We start from the raw sequence: 18,610 nt of genomic DNA, 5'->3' as shown, positions 1-18,610 counted from the left end.
CAAAAGACCTTTAGGTTATGGGTTTGGAAAGCTGTCATGCACTCACAGAGCTCAGCTAAGAAATTATCCTTCCTGCCTCCAGACTCTAGCCCAGAAAGAAAACAGATATTTGGGGATATTGAGATATTCCAGTGTTTTGTTTGTTTGGTTTAAAGCAAAGATCCTCAACTTTGGCTTCACTTTGGAATGACAGGAGAGTTTCCAAAAATCCCAGTGCAAGACATTCCCGTGTAAATGGTCTGGGTGTGGGTGGCCTGGGGTTTTGGAACACTCTTCTGGTGATCCCAGTGTTCAGTGCACGCGGCACACGACTGTTTGAGAGGGTGCTCGTTTGAAGGTCAGCCCCTCTACCCAGTCTCTTCCTTTTCCTGCTGTTTCCCAACCTGGCGTAGTGGCCAAGGCTCTGGGCACCCCTCCACCTTTTCAGCGATCCTTTCATTTCACACAGGAGACAAAACAAAGATGTGTTTACGTGTTTGATTTATTTATGTATAGTAGATATTTCTAGATCATATGTACTTCTCCAGAAAGGATTTGGGAACAGTGATCAATCACTTCTCTTGTGGAAACTGCCCCTGACCGTGCTAAAGGGCTGCCTTCCCCTCTCCCTCCTCTCTCACCCCTGCTGCAACATCTTCCTGCTCCCACAGGCTCAGAGCAAGATGCATGTGGTGTTCAGCTGTGGTCCCCGATGCAGCTGCATGAATGCTGACGGGGTGCAGGGTCACATGTCTGTCTCAGCTTTCTTTAAGCAGTGCTATTGGGTTCTGGGACCGAATGATAATATAGTAATGAAACCTCAGCCACACTTTTATTTGATACTCCACGGCTGCTCATTTTCTTGTGCTATAAATGACAGAGAGAAAAGGACCCACGGGCAGAAAAAGCATTCCTTCAGCCACAACTCTCAGTGTTTAGAGGCTGTGAAGTGAATAATTATAGCCTTTGTATTAAGGATTCATTGTTTCACCAGCCCCAGCTGGCCTGGCTTCGTGTATTTAGCCTTGCCCTGCTGACATTGAAAGCGTCTGGGCATAACGGCCACAGGTCACCTCCTCACTGTCTCGGCTCCATGCGCCCTGGCCCAGGGAAGGGAACTGATGTGTATTTGGGACGTTCTATGGGACCTGGGCGCCCCAGGTGCTCTTACACACTTTCTCTTTCTGTCTTCCTGACACATGCTCTCTCTGCCAGGCTCTGGATCATGTGATTAAATGCATTCGGTGCTTGCTTCCTGGAGTTCTTTTCTTGGATTCCCTTCTGACGTTAAGTGAAACCTACTGTTTTCCAAAGAGGGATAGTGGCCATGTATTCCCCAGGTGTCATATAGGAATAATGCTGGTATAAAATATGATGATAATTAACTTGCTCATAATTAACTTGACTCAAGAATTCATCTTAATTTGTAACAGTATAAGAGGGATGGCTGCATCAATGTGTGGTGAAATAGACACAATTTGCATTGGAAATCTTAGATCAAATCCCAATCCAGCTGCTTCATAGGTATGCGTGTTTGGACAAGTTGTTGAATATTTCTGCCTCTATATCTTTATGAATAAAATTTAACCCTAGTGCTACCTTCAAGGGTGTTGGGCTCCTTAAATTAAATATTGTTATATGACAGTGATTTGTGAGCCTTAGCACAATATAGTTGCTTTTTCTATATTTCCCTGTATTCTTTTCTCCATGTTCACGTGGTTATCATGGATATTGTTTTTGTCATAGTTTTGCTCATGTCGGAATGTCATCACCCTACTCTTTGCCAGATTATTGACTCTTATTCATTGTAATAGGTTGATTTGTTGCCATCAAACAAATCAAACAAAGATTTGTCCAAGTCCTATCCCCGGTACCTGTGAACGTGACCTTATTTGGGAATAGGGTCTTTACAGGCATAGTTAAAGATCTCTGGTTGACCTGGTGGGGGAGTGCCTTAAAAATTCAATGCCAAGTGTCCTCATAAGAAGAGGAGATGACACAGACAGGAACGGGGACACAGAGGAGAAGGCATGTGAAATCGGGGAGAGATGGGAGTTATTCTGCCACAAGCCAAGAAATGCTGGGAGCCACTGTAAACTGAAGGAAGCAAGGCAGGATCTTTCCCTGCAGGCTTCAGTGGGGAGTGTGGTGCTGCCGACATCTCGATTTTACACTTCTAGCATTTAGGACTGTGAGAGAATAAGTTTCTGTTGTTTCGAACTGCCAGGTTTGTGGTAGTTTGTTACAGCAGCCACAGGAAACTAATATACTCGTCTTTTATGGCTTGGCTCCGGTGTCCTCTGCCCTGGAAGTCTCTTCTGCATTCCCAAGTCTCTCTGACACTCCCCTCCTCCGGGTTCCTGTGGTGTCCCTTACATCTGTCACTCTACTTGCACTCGCTTCTATAATTACCCATCGATGAGGCCGTCTGTCTCCACGACACCGAGGATTTGGTAGGGTTATGCCTTATTAATGTTTCTCACCTGGCGTATAGCGGCTTGATGTACTTTTGTCTTATGCAGAATGAATTTTGCTCTCAAACTCTCTCTTGTCTTTATTAAATCCCCAGCCAGCACATTGGCCTAGGCTCTTTGTGCTTGTAGAGGGACCAATGTGTCTCTCTCTTCATCTGTAGGCACCTTTTCTCTCTCCGCACACACTGCCCATTAATAAAAATTTTTCTGAAATACTATTCAGGCTCTTGTCTACTCAGAGACTCTCAGTGACTCCACACCTCTTGCTTTCAAGTGCCTCTACTACCTGGTCCCAAAGTATGTTCCCAGCTTTATCTATCATTACCATCCTCTATGAATTTCTGCTTTAAGAAAATTAATCTGCTCCTGTGTGTACAGAACATGCTTTACTAATGTAGAACCTTTGCTAGAAAACTATGGATGGCAGGAAAACCCTTCTCTTCATTGCTGCTGAGACTTCCATAGCATTCTTTTCCCCTCAGTGAAGAAAGTGATGTGTTTTCAATAACATATTTTTTGCTCAGATTTACTTATGTGGATACAGAAAATTTAGTCTCCAAAAATACCCCCGGGCTTTCTCTCTATTGAAAGCAAAAATGTAGCATCATGGGAGGGACATAGGAGCCCGAAATTTGAATCCTGTGTCAGGTACTTGCTAGCTTTCCAACCTTGAGCACCTTATTTAAATTCTCTAAGCATCAGATTCTACATCTCTGAAATGGAAATGGCAATAAGACTTTATAAGGTTCTTGAGGGTTGAATGCAGTCATAATAATCATTATTTAATGGGATTGGTGTGTGTCGGGGGAGACTTAAGTGGTACAATGAGGTTAACTTATTATAGTTAATTGAGAGAGAATCAAATTGTAAAAGCAATGTTGGCTTGAATGAAGGGTGTGTTCTAATTGATTCTGTGTTTCTTAAGGGAAATCATTTCCATCGCTTAATTCTTTGCAGAATAACGGGACCACTGAGCATCAGGTGGAGTCTTTCATAAGGAAAAAACTGGAGTCACTGTTAAAGGAATCTCAAATTCGAGACAAAGAAGATCCTGATAGTTTCACAGTGAGGGCACTACTGAAGGCCACGCATGAAGGCTTAAATGCACACCTGAAAGAGGTATATGATTCCCTCTTGTACTTGTCCTTTGACAGGAAAAAGAAGCATATCATATGTTGTCCCTGACCATTTGTCATTTGTGAAATGCTTCTCCAGTTTCTTCCATTTCTGCCTTCCTGTTGTTTGAGAAATAAAAATCTCCTATTGCAAAATGACATGAAAAACAGTTAAAAGTGGGTGGGTGGGGGTGAAGATGACAGGAGAAAGCCCAGTGCTCCCGCACTTGTCTTCTGCATACACACTCAGGTGAGCAGAGAGGCTCAAGCCCGCCGCATACTGCCGTGTTCCGCCTCTCCGTGTTTGGCCAGCCTCCCCGCCCTGCCGCCTGTACTTCCTGAACATGTCTCCCATCTGTCCACTTCTCTTCTTCTTGGCTGTGTCCCAGTCTAGGCCAACTTCACCTCTCACCTAGACTGTCTTACCCTTCTTCTCTTTAATCTCCACTCTGAAATCAGCATGATTCTTTAAAAATGCAAGTTAGATAATGTTACTCTATTGTTCAGAACTCCTTGGCAGTGCTTTTCACTATGCTTGGGATAAATTATGAACTCCTCGACTAGGCTTTTCAAGGACCTGCTTCACTGCATCCTTGTCTACCTTTCCAGTCTCAGATCTCTTCATTTTCCCTGTCATACTGCCTCTCACAGTTGTCAACACCAGCCGTAACTGTTTATATGCTGTGGCCTTCCTCACATTACATTCCCTCTGCCTGGAATACTCCATTCCTACATTTGTTCTAACTCTTCCTCTTTTAAATTCCAGCTTCAATGTGATGTCTTAAATGAATCCTGCCTTGACTGCTGGATTCAGTTAGCTATCCCCTTATATTGCCCACAGTAACCTATTTTATCTTCTCTTTTCTGAAGTTTTTAAAACATTTGCAATTATTTGTTCAGTGTCTGTCTTCACAACTAGACTATAAATTCCATGAAGACAGGAACCATGTCTTCTTGAGAACCATTTTTGTTCTGGCTTGTTCAGTGCTTGGGACATAGTAAGACCTTCATAAATAGTTGTTGAATGAATGGTTTGGCAAAGAGCTCTTTTATATCACCCTTCTATATAAAGATGGAATGGGTGGGGGAGTGAGCCCGGAGGAGACTTAGAGCAACACAGAATACCTGTTTGATCACTAACTAGCTTTCTAACTTTGGGCATATTATTTAATATCATTGTAGTTCAGATTTTTTAATCTGTAAAACTGGGATTTTAGTCATACTTATCTTCAAAGATGGTTGTATATATTAAATGAGAATATATGTAATGTACTTAGCATAATCCTAGGGGGCATAGTAGGTGCCTACTAAATAGGATGACCATATACCTCATCTTGCATGGGACAGCCCTATTTTATATCCATTGTCCTAGTGTAATTATTAAAAGTGTTCATTTCACTCTTAAATGGATTCTGTTTTGGTTAATAAGTGACATGATCCTCCTACCAATAGATGTGTTATTAGGAGTAGAAAGGAGCTCAGAAATTAATTGGTTCATCCCCCCCACCCCATTTTACAGGTTAGAAAACTGAGGTCAGAAGAAGGGGCTTGCCAAAGGACATGTAGCTACATGGTGGCAGAACTGGGTCTTCTAACCCTGAGAGCATTGTTATTTCTATGACCCCATCTGGCTACCTTCTTGATTTCAGGGTTTTTGAACAGTTAATGATCAGCTTTAATAGGTCTTCAAAGGCAATCAATATATATACACTGTCAACTAAAATTACCCTGTAACCCCTTAGCCCTCCAGCCTTTTCTGAACTGCTTTTTCCCTAACTAATTCTCAGTCTTCCCCCTTCCCCACCCAAAATGGCATCTCAGATTAGTCTCTATGGATATATGTAGATGCTCTCTTTGGTCTTTTGATTTTTAAGTGGTTTTACTTACCCACATTTATACCATTTATGTGGTTATATGTGTTTCTTCTCAGTTTGGCAAGAAGTCCTGGGGGAGCGTGGCTTGCTGTGTTGGTCTCTCCCTAACCATGTCGTCAGTACCTGTTTGTAGGGTTGATAACTGAATGACAGCCCACGCCCTTTTAGCAGAGTGGTCTTTCTCTACCCTAAGGAAAGATAGGCTTGAGCAAGGAGATCTCTTGATTAACCCCCAAGAGGAAAATTCTGAGGCTCCCATACATCTGTCCGGTCAATGATCAGAGAGAATTAAGTCAATGATCAGATAAGCTTTGCTTTGGTTTACTTAAATGAAAACAGGCTTATTGCCACATACATGTGCTTGGATTTTATTTGTGTTTAATGTTTTAAAATTCCATAACAGTATTTGATCCATCCGATTCCTTTTTAATTCAATAGCATTGGCTTTTACTGATTATTTGCCCTTTTTAAAAAGTAAATCTACTTCTAACTGGAAATAATTTTATCCCCACTCATGGCATTCAAAAAAGTACATCCTGCGTGGTGGAGAGCCTTGGGAGCAGGCCCTGGACGGGCCACGGAGAGGCCCGTGGCCCCAGCTTCGGGAAACTGTCGGCAGGTCCTGTCTCCTGGCTGGTGCCCGGGCCCCTCCGTGCCAGCACCCCGCCATGAGGCTGACTCAGCCACTTTTAGAGACCTCTTGCTTCCCACCCAGAGGCAGACAGAAAGAGGGTTTGCGTGCCATTTCATCAGAACTAAGCAAAGAATAAAAGCAAAGAAGAAAAAGAGTTATATTATACTTTCTTTGCTCAGTATCCAGATGTGAAGGAAAGTGGAAAGAAATCACATGGACGATCCCTCATGACCAACTTTGGAAAACATAAGGTATGAATTAAGACGGACAAATGGGAGGGAGGCTGAAGGGAAATCAGGATGGAGAACAGGAGGCAGGCTGAGGGGAAATAATGGCAGAGAATAAGAGCGAAGAAAAGATTGATAAATGTGTGTAATTCAATTAAGTTAAATTAAGTTTGAAAGGTAACGGGAGAGTATCATCATGACCTTGGAATAACTGAAGATTTCTTAAATAGGACTCCAGAAAAGGAAAAGGTGTAATTAAACTATTTGGAAATTTAGGAATTGCTGTTCATCAAAAGTATCAAAAAACAAGGAGCATACTGGGAAAGGATATTTTTAGTACATACATCCAACAGAGGTCTTGTATCCTGACAATATAAAGAATTCCCACAAGTCAATAAAAAAGACGGGTACCCTAAATTTTTTTAAAAATGGGCAAAAGACCTTCATGCCACTTGACAAAAGAAGATATCCAAGTGGCTAATGTGGAAGAGGTGTTCGCCCTTATCAGTCCTCTGGGAAATGCAAATTAAAATGACAGTGAGATTCCATACACACCCACCACAATAGGGAGCATGAAAAGACTGACACCACCAAGTGTGAGTGGGGATGGTGAGCAAGTGAAACTCTCATCCACTGGTAATGGAATGTGCATTTGTAATAGTACAAATACGAAATAATTTAAAAGTCCATCAAAAATAGAATGAATTAAGATTCACATACAGGAATATTTATCACAATGAGAATGACAAAATTACAACTATACAAAATAATATGATCTTTATAAACATGACATTGAGCAAAAGAAGCCAGACCTAAGAGAGTACGTACAGTTTGAATCTCTTTATATGAAGTTTAAAAACAGGCAAAACAAAATCTAGAGGGTAAAAGTCAGACTAGTAGTTAGTTACCTTTGGGGAAAAGGTAGTGACTGAGTGAAGAATCAAAAGGCTGGGGAAGCATATAATATTCTATTTCCTTTTGGTGGTTTCACTTTGTGTAAAGTCATTATGCTGTGCACTTAAAATTATCGTCCCTTTCTAAATATATGTTACTCTTCCATAAAAAGGTAAACCCTGTTATCAATTACTGGATGGTGGACATTATGCATGAAGGTTTCTGTAAAGCTATTTCCTATATTTTAAGGACTGTCGTACCTGAATTTCCTGCCCCAACAACAGGATAATTTATTAAAAGGCTCAAAAAGCAGTCATTATAACAAAAAACTGGAAACAACCAAAATTTTCACCCATAAAGACTACTTAAGTGAACCGTGATTCAATCACATAATGTACAATTATGTAGCCACTAAAAGATGGTCACTCTGAAGAGTTCATCATAATGAAACAATTATTAAAAAAAGAAGATGAGAAATTGATTATATGGTACATTAAGCATGATAAAATGTGTCAAAACTATATGTAAAGAAGATATATTATGATTTCTACAAACATTATTTGCCATCGGTGACTCATTTCTTATTTCTTTTTGCATTTTATTTATTTATTTATTACAACTACTGATTTAAAATTATTTTCCAAAGTAAACTTTTTAGGCTGTACTTTAGCTACTCTAGAAATAGAATTTATTATGCCTCAAGTCATAAGAATGAATGCCCACAAGATAATTTATAGATTTTTTAAGTAAATGTTAATAGTATTTTAAATTGAAAGTTAATATAATGTAACTAATACAGTAACTTTCCATCCCATCTCATTTAATCATCACAACAATAATAATCCTTTCAAATAGGTATTATTGTCCTTCCCTTTTAAGAAACACACTAGGAAGTTAGAGAGGTTAGGCAGCTTACCACCTTGGTGAGAAGCCAAGCGGGAACATGAGATCATCACAGGCTAAGACTCTCATACAGTGTGCACTGTGGATTATGGGTCATAAATAACACCTGAAATGCGCCCACACTAAATCGATGCCTCCTTGTGAGTGCAGTAGAGTTCAGTGTGCGTATGCCAACAAGGTAGCTTGTTTTTTATTTGTTGAGTATGAGAAAATTGGAAAGGTGACATGGTCTACGGGTAATGTGAAGATGGAGTCCCTTTCCTTTTTTAAACCTACATTCCACAGATGTCCAGAGTACTGTGTAAAGGTCCCACCATTGCTGTTGGAAGCTGTATTTTTGTTGGCAAGGTTTTTTGCAATTTCCTCCCCAGCATTTGTATTGTTGAGGCATGTGTTGCCAAATATTGGGCTTATCTCCAATGTGGTGGGGGTGAAACCTCATCATTCAGAAAAGGTTTTGTGTCTAACAGCTAATCTGGCCAGAAGGCACCGGATTAGTCCTGCAGCCTTTCAGTCTGAATCCTGTGGGTAACAATTTTATTCTGCTGCTAGAAATTAAAATGGGTCAAAACCTCCAAAGAGCTGTTTGGTAGAGATGGTTATTTGAGTGCATACTGATCAAAAGGAGACATGGTAGTAAGTCATTAAAAAAAATTACTAGTTTTTTTTTAAAAAAATTCAAGTCTGCCTTTGATAAGTCAATAGGAATAGTGAGATTCCTGAAAGAGGACATTTTATTTCTTCTTATTAAATAGATATTATGACATCGATCCTTCTCATAGAGACCTCCAATGCATGCCTAATAAGGTCTTTCTAAGACCTACATTTTATGTAGCTTAGAAGTCAGTTTTACAGTATGAAATCCTTGGTTTTGCCTTAATATTACAATTATGGCCATAGCCATGCTTGTTATTAATGGTGAGGCAATATTTGGTCATTTTTTCCCTTCCAAGTTCTCATCCTTGTGTGTGTATATTTTAAAGCCCAGGCCATTCTCTGTATGTTGGAGATGTACCTCATGCAGTGAGTTTGTTGTTAAGTTTACTGTGATTTTTTTTCTGGCAGAAAACCACAAAATCACGGTCTAAATCTTATAGTGTTGATGAGGAGGAGGATGCACAGCACAATCCTGGCAAGGAGACTGGCCAACTGTACAGGTAAGAAAGTGCCTCCAGGGCCTCTCTAGCCCCATCGGCTTGGCTGTTTTCATTGTATGTGTCTAGAGAATTGGCTCGATCACAAGGGTAAGCACTCAGTGCAGTGACCTGTGGAGATCAGCTGGATATGAGATGGGAATACAGGTCGGGGACGTACACTGTGCCTGGCACATAGTGAGCTCTTAATGAGGGCTAGCTGTGGCCATTGTCAGGGAAAAGGCATCTTCAGAGAAGAGAGAGTGGACACATGAACAAAGGGCTCACACAGGAGACTAAAGGGAAAGATAGATGATAAGCCCATATTAAGGGACAGAGATCTGAAATGAGCCAAACTTCAAACTCTTACTCCTTCCACCTTAACATGGGGCAAGTTAGGCTTCTCACCTGTACCTATTTCTTAGGGTCATTGTAAGGATTCAGTGAATTAATCTAAGCCTGATGAACTCTCCCTTAATTAATTAGCTCCTCAAAAAATTAGCTTTTTTTTTTTTTAATTTTCTTCAGTGGAATTTGGGGTGAATAAAATAACCATATTTTTAGAACCCAAGTTGTGACACATGATCTGATGTAGGGTTTTCTGGCAGTTTATATATACAGTAAGTCTCACAAAGGAATGTAAATTATATCACAGATATATAGACAAACACATGCCTGTACATACATGCACCCCTGCCCCAATATTCCTGTGCCTTTATTGAAATTTATGTCTCTAAAATGGAATTAGAGACATAAAGTTTCTATAGAAATGGATGGCATGTAGTAGTCAATTAAATTTAATATTTGAGATTCACTTCAACAGACTGTCCATACATAAAATGGTAAGTAATTAGTAAGTGCAGAAGGAATGCATATAGTCCCTACTTCTAGGGTACAGAAAATTCAATTTGTAGTTACAGTAAAAAAATGTAAGAGAAATAGATTATCTTCCAGGAGATCTCTGCTGTGCATGTTCTCAAATACAAGTTTCAGAAAGACTCAGCTGTGACTCACGCAGCCAGGGGAGGGGCGGTGCTTGGGGGAAGCCATGATGATCTCAGTGTGTGCAAAGGAGGCCCTACTACTCCCACATAAGATCGTGTTTCCTGCCACTCTTGAGTGAGAGATTTATCCATAATAGGTATCAAAGCCTGAGCATCAGTAATGGTATCCCTTTGTAACTTCAATAAACTAATCCACTCCCAGGATAAAGATTAAATACAGCTGACTTTATGCAGAATTTCTCTGTATCATGGAGTGTCTTAGAATTTTACTTGTAATTTCTAGGCATGACCTCACATAGATTTATAACCATTAACTTTCACAATACCAGATTTTCATCAATGACTATAGAATTTCCTAATTGTATGGTAAGGGAAAAACATGAATGCTTCCTATTTATTTTTATACCTAAGTTCATGACTTCTTTCTTGGCAAAATAAATTGTTGGTGCATTTTGGCCTTAATTCTTTTATTGAATTATGTAAGTATTGTTAGGGTAAGGATTTTTGTCTAATTTGTTTACTATTTTTTCTCTAATGGGTGCTCAATAAATATTAATTGAGTCAATAAATTTATATTGTTACTATCTAATTCCAGAACATTTTATCACATCAAAAGAAACTACCATTAGCGGCCGTTCCCCATCTCTCACCCAGTCTCTGGCACCGACTGATCTACTTTCTGTCTCTTTAGATTTGCCTTTTCAGGACATTACGTATAAATGGAGTCATACAACATTTGGCCTTTTGTATGTGGCTCCTTTCACTTACTATATTTTCAAGATTCATCCATGTATCAGTGTACATCTTGTTACTGTTGAATAATATTCTATTGTATGGATATACTTTATTTTATTTATCTATCATTAGTTGAAGGACATTTAGGTGGTTTTCACTTTTTGGCTCATATGAGTAATGCTGTGAAGAACATTCATGTATAATTCATATGTGGAAATATGTCTTTATTTCTCTTGGGTATGTACTTAGAAGTGGAATTGGGTCATATGGTAACTCTAACTTATTGCAGGGGAATTATTGAGTCATATGGTAACTCTGTTTCACTTAACTGAAAATCTGTCTCGGCAAAGTGCTTGAACCACTTCTCCCCAGCAACACATGAGGGTTCCAATTTCCCATTGACCTTGCCAACACATGCTCTTGCCTGCCTTTTTTGTTGTAGCCCCCCCAGTAGGTGCAAAGTGGTATCTCATTTGTAGTTTTGGTTCGCATTTTCCTAATGACTAGTAATGTTGAGCATCTTTTCATGTTCTTTTTGGCCATGTGTATCTTTGGCGAGGACTGGAACTCTTGTTAGATGTTCCCCCAGAGGAGAAAAATGTGATGTGAAGAGAATGTAGAACACTTTATTGTGGAAAAGAGTAGTGGTAGAATTTGAAAAGTTGTAGAGGAGATCCTAGGAGTGGTTTATAGGAGAGAGAAAAAAGTAATGGATATTAGTTTTAAGAAAGTTGAAGAATATTAAAAAAGCATAAAGAAAAAAATCACTTGCAATTACACCTCTAAAAGATAATCATTATGGAAGTTTTGGTATATTTCCCTTTAGGTGTATAATTCTTGTGGCCCTCAATGCAATGGTTTTATTCCTTTAGTTCAGGTTCTCCTTTTGCCAAACCACAGCAGATTCCTGGTGAACTCTGGTGTTATTCCCTAGCTGGGTAATGGTGAAAACCAGGCCTTCCACTACAGAACTTACAAATACATGAGAAGAGACTGTTTCTGAATGAGCCATGAATAAAGCCAGGAAGGCAGGGTTTTGTATTGGAAAGAGTGTGGAACTAGGAAACTCACTGGGAGCTCTAGTCCTGGCTCCATTAGGAGCAGCTAGGGAAGGTAGAGTAAATGAAGACCCGAACTTCTTCCAGGTTTAAAATGTCCTGAGTCCGCAAGTGTGTATTTCACAGGTTGGGCCGCCGGAGGAAAACCATGAAGCTCTGCCGAGAGCTCTCGGACTTGGTGGTATATACAAACTCTGTGGCAGCCCAGGACATTGTGGATGATGGTAAGGTCTGAGTTCTTTTGTTTTGTTTTCCTGGATAAATGTCCTTGACCTTTTTTTTTTTTTTTTTTGGTCAAAAGTTAATCAGTCTTTTTAAAATCAGATCATCAGTAAACATTTCTGGAACTGGGTGTAGGCCAACCTTAGTCGTCAGGAAGCTGACTGCTGGTTCAAAGCTTTTAGCTCACAGGAAGGGCTCTGTTGATTACTGAGGTTGCCTGAAGGTCTAGGGTGGGAGACTTTTCCTACAGGTCAGAGGAGGGCTTTCTTATTAAAAAGACAAATGTGTCAGAGCAAGGTCTTCCCCAGCATTTAAACTATGGAGACCTGGCCTGGCTTGATAGCCATTCCCAGTGTGAATGACCAGGGAAATGGAGAAATCAATTGGTTTACAAAATATCTTTAAAAGCCCAATATTTCCTCATTGGCTTTTGATGGCTTTTTTGACTTTGATGAAAATGATTTAATCCAAAAATTGAGGTTTTAACAAAAAAGAACAAAAATTTCAGAAGCACAGGTTCTTTCAGTGATTTTTACCTGTGAATTGCCATTGATTGAATTGAGAAATTCTAGTCACAATTGTTCTTACCCTGGACTTTTCCTATTGGGTATAGTTGCTCTTTTTCCCTTTATTCATTGACCTTCTCATTTCCATTTTGTTAAGTTAATGAATGTTTATAGAAATAAACTGTGGACATGTGGCTTTTCAGTCTATTTTCAATTTTAGTAGAAAATAAATATAAATCGGAATCTCCCATTCCCTCAACAAGTCTTCCTGAGGGGGAGACAACACTGTGGTGAGGCTTCTGTCCTCACAAACCTCCTCGGTTTCCCCTCCTCCCAACTCTACAAGTGTATCCTTTTCTATCTGCAGATTTTCTTCCTTTGATATTGATTTCTTCTTCAAATGTGACAATTATAAAAATTTTAAATGAATTTCATACGTGAGATCATGACAAACTGTAGGATTCTCAGCACATGAACAACACATTCTGGTAATAACTGCCTACAGCTAGAAAATAAACTCAGGTATATCTGATTTAGAGAAATCTAATTTCTAACAAATGCCTTAGGAAATCATAATCTTATTAGCTTAATGAAAAAATAATATTGAACACTATTTAGCTTTTGTACTTGAGCTGTTTTTGTCTTTTGTGGGGGTTTTTTTAGCCTTAAAATGAACAGTAGATAATGAATGCATGACTTATTCTAAAGCAAAGCAACTCAACTCTATTAATATATTGATATATGCCTAATTATCAAGGTCATCTTAATAACAATGTAGTCTACATATTTATGTAAAGAGACAGCAAACAGTGGTATCAATTCCAGTACTACATTATTTTCATGTGACTTGTCAAAAAGATTGTAGATTTCTCCTATCACATTCAAAGTATTCAAAATCCTCAAATAAGATTATTTGTAGAATATTTGGGGTGTGAACTATGTTAATAAGTTAATGTCAGTAAAATATACATGATCACGAGTTTATATGAGGCATATCATCAGATTAAAAACCAATTCTTAATTTCTTTGCCTCTCACCTGTATTTATGGCTGTTCCAAGTTCCAGCTAGAGTATAATTGTTAGTCATTTGGTCAACATTTACTATCTAAGGGTGTACAACCCCGAGGATAATGGAGGGCCTGGGGGACTGTGTGCTCTAATGAATGTGCACTGTCTGGATAAAATAAGGGTCAGTTGGCCCAGCTAGAGTATATATAGCTCTACTCCTTCGTGGGCCATGTCCCTCGGCCTGAGTTCAGATGCGCTCAGCTCTCACAGTGCACATTGGAATGAAACTGGGGCTCCGGGCAGCTTGGGCCTCCATCTAGACTGATGTCTGCCAGCAGGTTCCGGAGGTGTACGGGTGGTCGTTTCCCAGGTGGGGGGTGGGTGTCTGCGAGTAGTGGGGTATTGCAGAAACGATGCAAGAGATGGGATAGGGAATAGAGGTAGGATATTAAATGTTTGGAGGTTTACTCCATCATGACTTTGAACTGCAGTTTCCTTGGCCCTGGATGGACCCTTCCTCATGATGGTCCAAGCAGAAATTTTAATATAAACTTCCTGTTTGTCTTGCTTCCTTTATTTTTTTCATTGTTTCTAACCCGGGGTAGGTGGATGATTATTCTTGTTTCTGAAACTTTTTTTCTTTATAATGCTCCTCTGAACTCTTTCTCCATTATTATTTCTTTGTCCCAAACAGGTTTAACTAGTTCCATAATTCCATTCAAATTAACTTTAAAATTCAATTTTCCTTTTTTGGAATTGTTTGTTTTTTCTTTATGTCTCAATGCTATTAGTTAATATGTGTTTCACATGTGTGCTTTTTACTTGTTATTTAAATATATAATGTTTATTATATTTTTTCCATTACCATTTAGTTCCCTAATATCCCCTCCCCACAACTCATGTTTGCTTTTTAGATGAATGCCTTTAATGAATGTGTCTCCCTGATACCAGGACTAAGTTACAAGATAGTTTTGTTTTTAATTATCTATGACTGTCTATATTTTTGGCAAAGACATTCTGTTTGAATTATGCACCTAAAATTTTTTTTTCCTGCCCACTCTATTCATACTAGTCAGGCATGAATTATTGAGATGCTTGAACTCTTGGGAGAGAACATGGAACCTCGAAATAGGCAGCTATTCTAGCACAGCTCATATTTGGCCTTCGAATGGCGTAAGAGTCCCAAGAATGGAATTATATGGATCTTTTTTGGTCAGTAGTTGCCTTTACCCTTTTATACAGGTATAATCTGATATGTTATAAGGTCCTTTGTAAGTGGTATTGTTTGTTTGTTTGATTGATTGATTGCTTGTTTGATTGCTGTACTTCTCACGTCTCTTTTTCTTTATTAAAAACTGCCAGGAACCACAGGAAATGTGTTATCATTCAGTGAAACAAGAGCTCATCAAGTGGTTCAGCAGAAGTCAGAGCAGTTCATGATTTATAACCAAAAGCAACTGACAAGGATTTACCCATCTGCCTACCGCATTGACTCCAGTAACTTCAACCCTCTCCCCTACTGGAATGCAGGCTGCCAGCTTGGTGCGTATACCTCGGGAAGGTGTGGTTCTTTCTTTTCTTGAGTCTATGCTGATGTTTTGCCTAATTCTCTCAAACTTTGAACTTGCACAGTGGCACTGAACTACCAGTCCGAAGGGCGAATCATGCAGTTAAATCGAGCCAAATTCAAGACAAATGGCAACTGTGGCTATGTCCTCAAGCCCCAACAAATGTGCAAAGGTATATGTTAATTTCATAGTCATGTGTCTGAGTGCAGGTGCTCTCTACTGAAGATGCTTTCTGGAAAGTGTGATACTCCAGTGTTTTACAACATGATTTAAAAAAAGAGAGGTTAAGGTGTTGGATATAAATTAAAACTGGTCACACTATGATGTTTAAAATGTTCTCTCCTGAGGTTATGCACATGCAGACGGTCGGGGTAGCAATGGATTGTCATCTGAAGTCCAGTGCCCAGCATGATGTTCACTGGGCATTACTTATAAACTGGACGGTCTTCTCCGGTTGCAGCCCTTTCAGAAACTGTCTTAGTGGCAAAATCAACATACCCCCTGAAACAATTTTATGAAGCCCTTTACTTAGTACGGTCCAATTAAAAAACTAGGGCTAATAAAAAAAAAAGATAATGTACTGTTAGATTTTTTTTAAAAAAATAGACTTTTTTTGGTTCTGTTCATTAAAATTCTCTTAAAGTTGTCCAAATTGGATTTCTAACAATTCAGGTAAAAATGTATTGACAGGTGTGTCTTCAGGACTTTTTGCTTTGCATGCTTTCTTCCTCTGCTATTCTCCGGTATTAAATTTCAGATTCTCTTTCTGTTTGTTATATTCACTCTATCGCCAAGATAATTTTAGTTAGAAAATTTTTTAAATCTGACATAACTGCTCCCCTTCTCTATATTATTGGCATTGAAATAAAACGCCCCTCTCCGCACCTTGCCATGGTTGATAATTGCATTGCAGACACTTCCTTTAAATGGGCCCATGCCCCTGCCTTTGGGAGGATGGACTCTAACAAAAACCACAACTCTGGAAATGCCAGCTGGTATTGCCGCCACGCAGGGGCCACACTGATAGTTATGTGCTATCTTCTTCACTCTAAAGAATGCTGTAGTCATTCAGCATTTGTTGTTTCTTTGTTCTACAAGCTTTAGCTGTGTGTATATGTATTTCCATGCTACTAACCTTAGATTTTAACATTGGCTTAGGCACTTTCAACCCTTTCTCTGGTGATCCGCTTCCTGCCAACCCCAAAAAGCAGCTCATCCTGAAAGTGATCAGTGGACAACAGCTCCCCAAACCTCCAGACTCCATGTTTGGAGACCGAGGAGAGGTAAGCCACATATGACCCAGTGGTTAGTTATGTGATTATTTTATTGTGTTCACACTTCATCCAAAATGTCAGTTCTGTGTGTGTGTGTGTGTGTGTGGGTGCGTGGGTGTGTGTAAATGAGCATTGACTCAGCTCACCAGATATTAACCAGCCTATGGACAAAGCACACACAGTCTTCCTGGACCATTGTGCATTGTCTATGCTGGAGGGCTGAGTGCATGCAAGTCAATTCATTATTCAAGGCTGACACTGGCAATGCTAACACTGGCGTGCAAAGAACCATTTTATTATTAATAGAAATACTGCATAAAGGTATGTATTAACTTTCCATCCACATTCCTCATCCCCTCATCTCTGCTACATATCAGCCACCTGCTCTCTGCCCGGAGTGCTGTGCTGCTGTCCCCGCAGGACCTGATTAGCCCACTGTGCTGCTCTCTGCGGTGGCTGTTTCCACCCCTCTCTCTCCTCAAGCATCCTATTCTCATCGCTTTCTTTTTCATCTTCAATAGATGGCATCATAGCCTACTCTTCAGAAAGCAGGAGCTTCAGATGGGACCATTTCCTCCTTGTCTGTTGCCTCCAGCCTAATCCAGGCCACCGCCATCTCTTGCCACTTCTGATGCTGTTGCCTCCCAGCAGGCCAGCCACCCTGCCTCCATGCTGTTCTCTCAGCACCCGGAAGTAATTGTTTTGGCAGTGTCAAAGTTTCTCCTTGACCCTTCTTTCCTTTTTCTTTTTTCCTTTATCGTCTACAAAAAGGAAAACTCACTTCCTATATTTTCTTCCCATTTTTTTATTTTGAAATGTTTTGAACCTCAGAAAAGTTGCAAGAACACTAAAATGAACATCATATCTGCAGCACCTAGGTTCACCAATTAAATTATTCAGTTTTCTGGCATTTGCTTTCTCTTTCATGTGTACATATACATGTGTACATATATGTACACATGTTTATATATGTATATGCATGCATACATGGACACACGAGACAGATAAAGCAAATGTCACAAAATTTAGTAACTATATATGTCCGCATCCACATATATATTTATACATTTGTTTTTTTTCAGAGTCATTTGATAATAAATTGTTCACATAATGATCCTTGACACAGAATAATTAAGCATTTATCTCTTAAGAACAAGGACATTTTCCTGTATAAACAAATATAATAGTGACATTTAATATTGGTACAATAGTATTTTCTAATATAAAATCTATATTCGATTTTCCCCAATTGTTTCAACATTGTTTTTATATCTCTTCTTTTCTTTTCTTTTTTGGATTCAGGATCCAATCAAGGATCACATATTCTTTTTAGTTGACATTTCTCTTTGGTCTTTAAAAATATAGAACAGTTCTCCAGCTTTTTAGTTTTGTCTTCATGATATTTACATTTAAAAAAATGTTCAAGCCAGTTGTTTTGAGTTTGTCCTTCAGTTTGGATTTACCTGATTGTTTCTTCATGACTGGAATCAGAATAAATATATTTGGCAGAGGATTAAGTGCATGGTCAGTGTTGTTTCCTTCTCAGTGTGTCACATCAGGAGCCACATGATGAATGTATCCTGGGATTGACAATGTTAGTGGATAAGGCATCTCTCTACCTGTGTAATTAATATGTAGCCTATGGAGTTAGTAATCTCTTAATTAAATGTATACGGACTGTCTTTCTTTTGTTAATTCAAACAAAATCCAACCTCCTTATCTTGGCTTACAAGGTTATTTATCAGGATATTGTAACTTTTTGGAGGCCCTGGAACCCTTTGGTATCTTATGAGTCCCTTCTCAGAATAATGTTTATAAATGCATAAAATAAAATAGGGCTACACAGGAAACCAATTATACTGAAGTTCCCTTCTCAAAATATTGAAAATAAATTATGACATGCGAATGTCTGTGTCAATTAGTGCAATAAATAGCAGGATTTAGAGGTGGTCTAATAACTATCAGAGTTTTAAGTTGTGGTTAGTATAGATGATTCATGGAG

General features: G+C 39.2%; 1 protein-coding gene across 1 annotated transcript in view; it reads left to right on the top strand.

Moving 5' to 3' along the window:
• The window catches only part of PLCH1 (phospholipase C eta 1), a 163,275-nt gene that overhangs the window by 132,924 nt on the left and 11,741 nt on the right, over positions 1-18,610 (top strand). Inside the window, exons 11-17 of the mRNA XM_054579866.1 lie at positions 3,411-3,572; positions 6,256-6,327; positions 9,166-9,257; positions 12,157-12,254; positions 15,129-15,308; positions 15,399-15,506; positions 16,493-16,617. Of these exons, the coding sequence (XP_054435841.1) occupies positions 3,411-3,572; positions 6,256-6,327; positions 9,166-9,257; positions 12,157-12,254; positions 15,129-15,308; positions 15,399-15,506; positions 16,493-16,617 (837 nt within the window). The remainder of the gene's footprint in view (positions 1-3,410; positions 3,573-6,255; positions 6,328-9,165; positions 9,258-12,156; positions 12,255-15,128; positions 15,309-15,398; positions 15,507-16,492; positions 16,618-18,610) is intronic.

The sequence above is a fragment of the Pteronotus mesoamericanus genome, unplaced genomic scaffold (genome assembly GCF_021234165.1).
Source record: "Pteronotus mesoamericanus isolate MK-2021 breed Mesoamerican mustached bat unplaced genomic scaffold, CSHL_Meso_final contig_116, whole genome shotgun sequence".
Taxonomy (NCBI): domain Eukaryota; kingdom Metazoa; phylum Chordata; class Mammalia; order Chiroptera; family Mormoopidae; genus Pteronotus; species Pteronotus mesoamericanus.
This window is presented reverse-complemented; position numbering and strand designations above follow the sequence as displayed.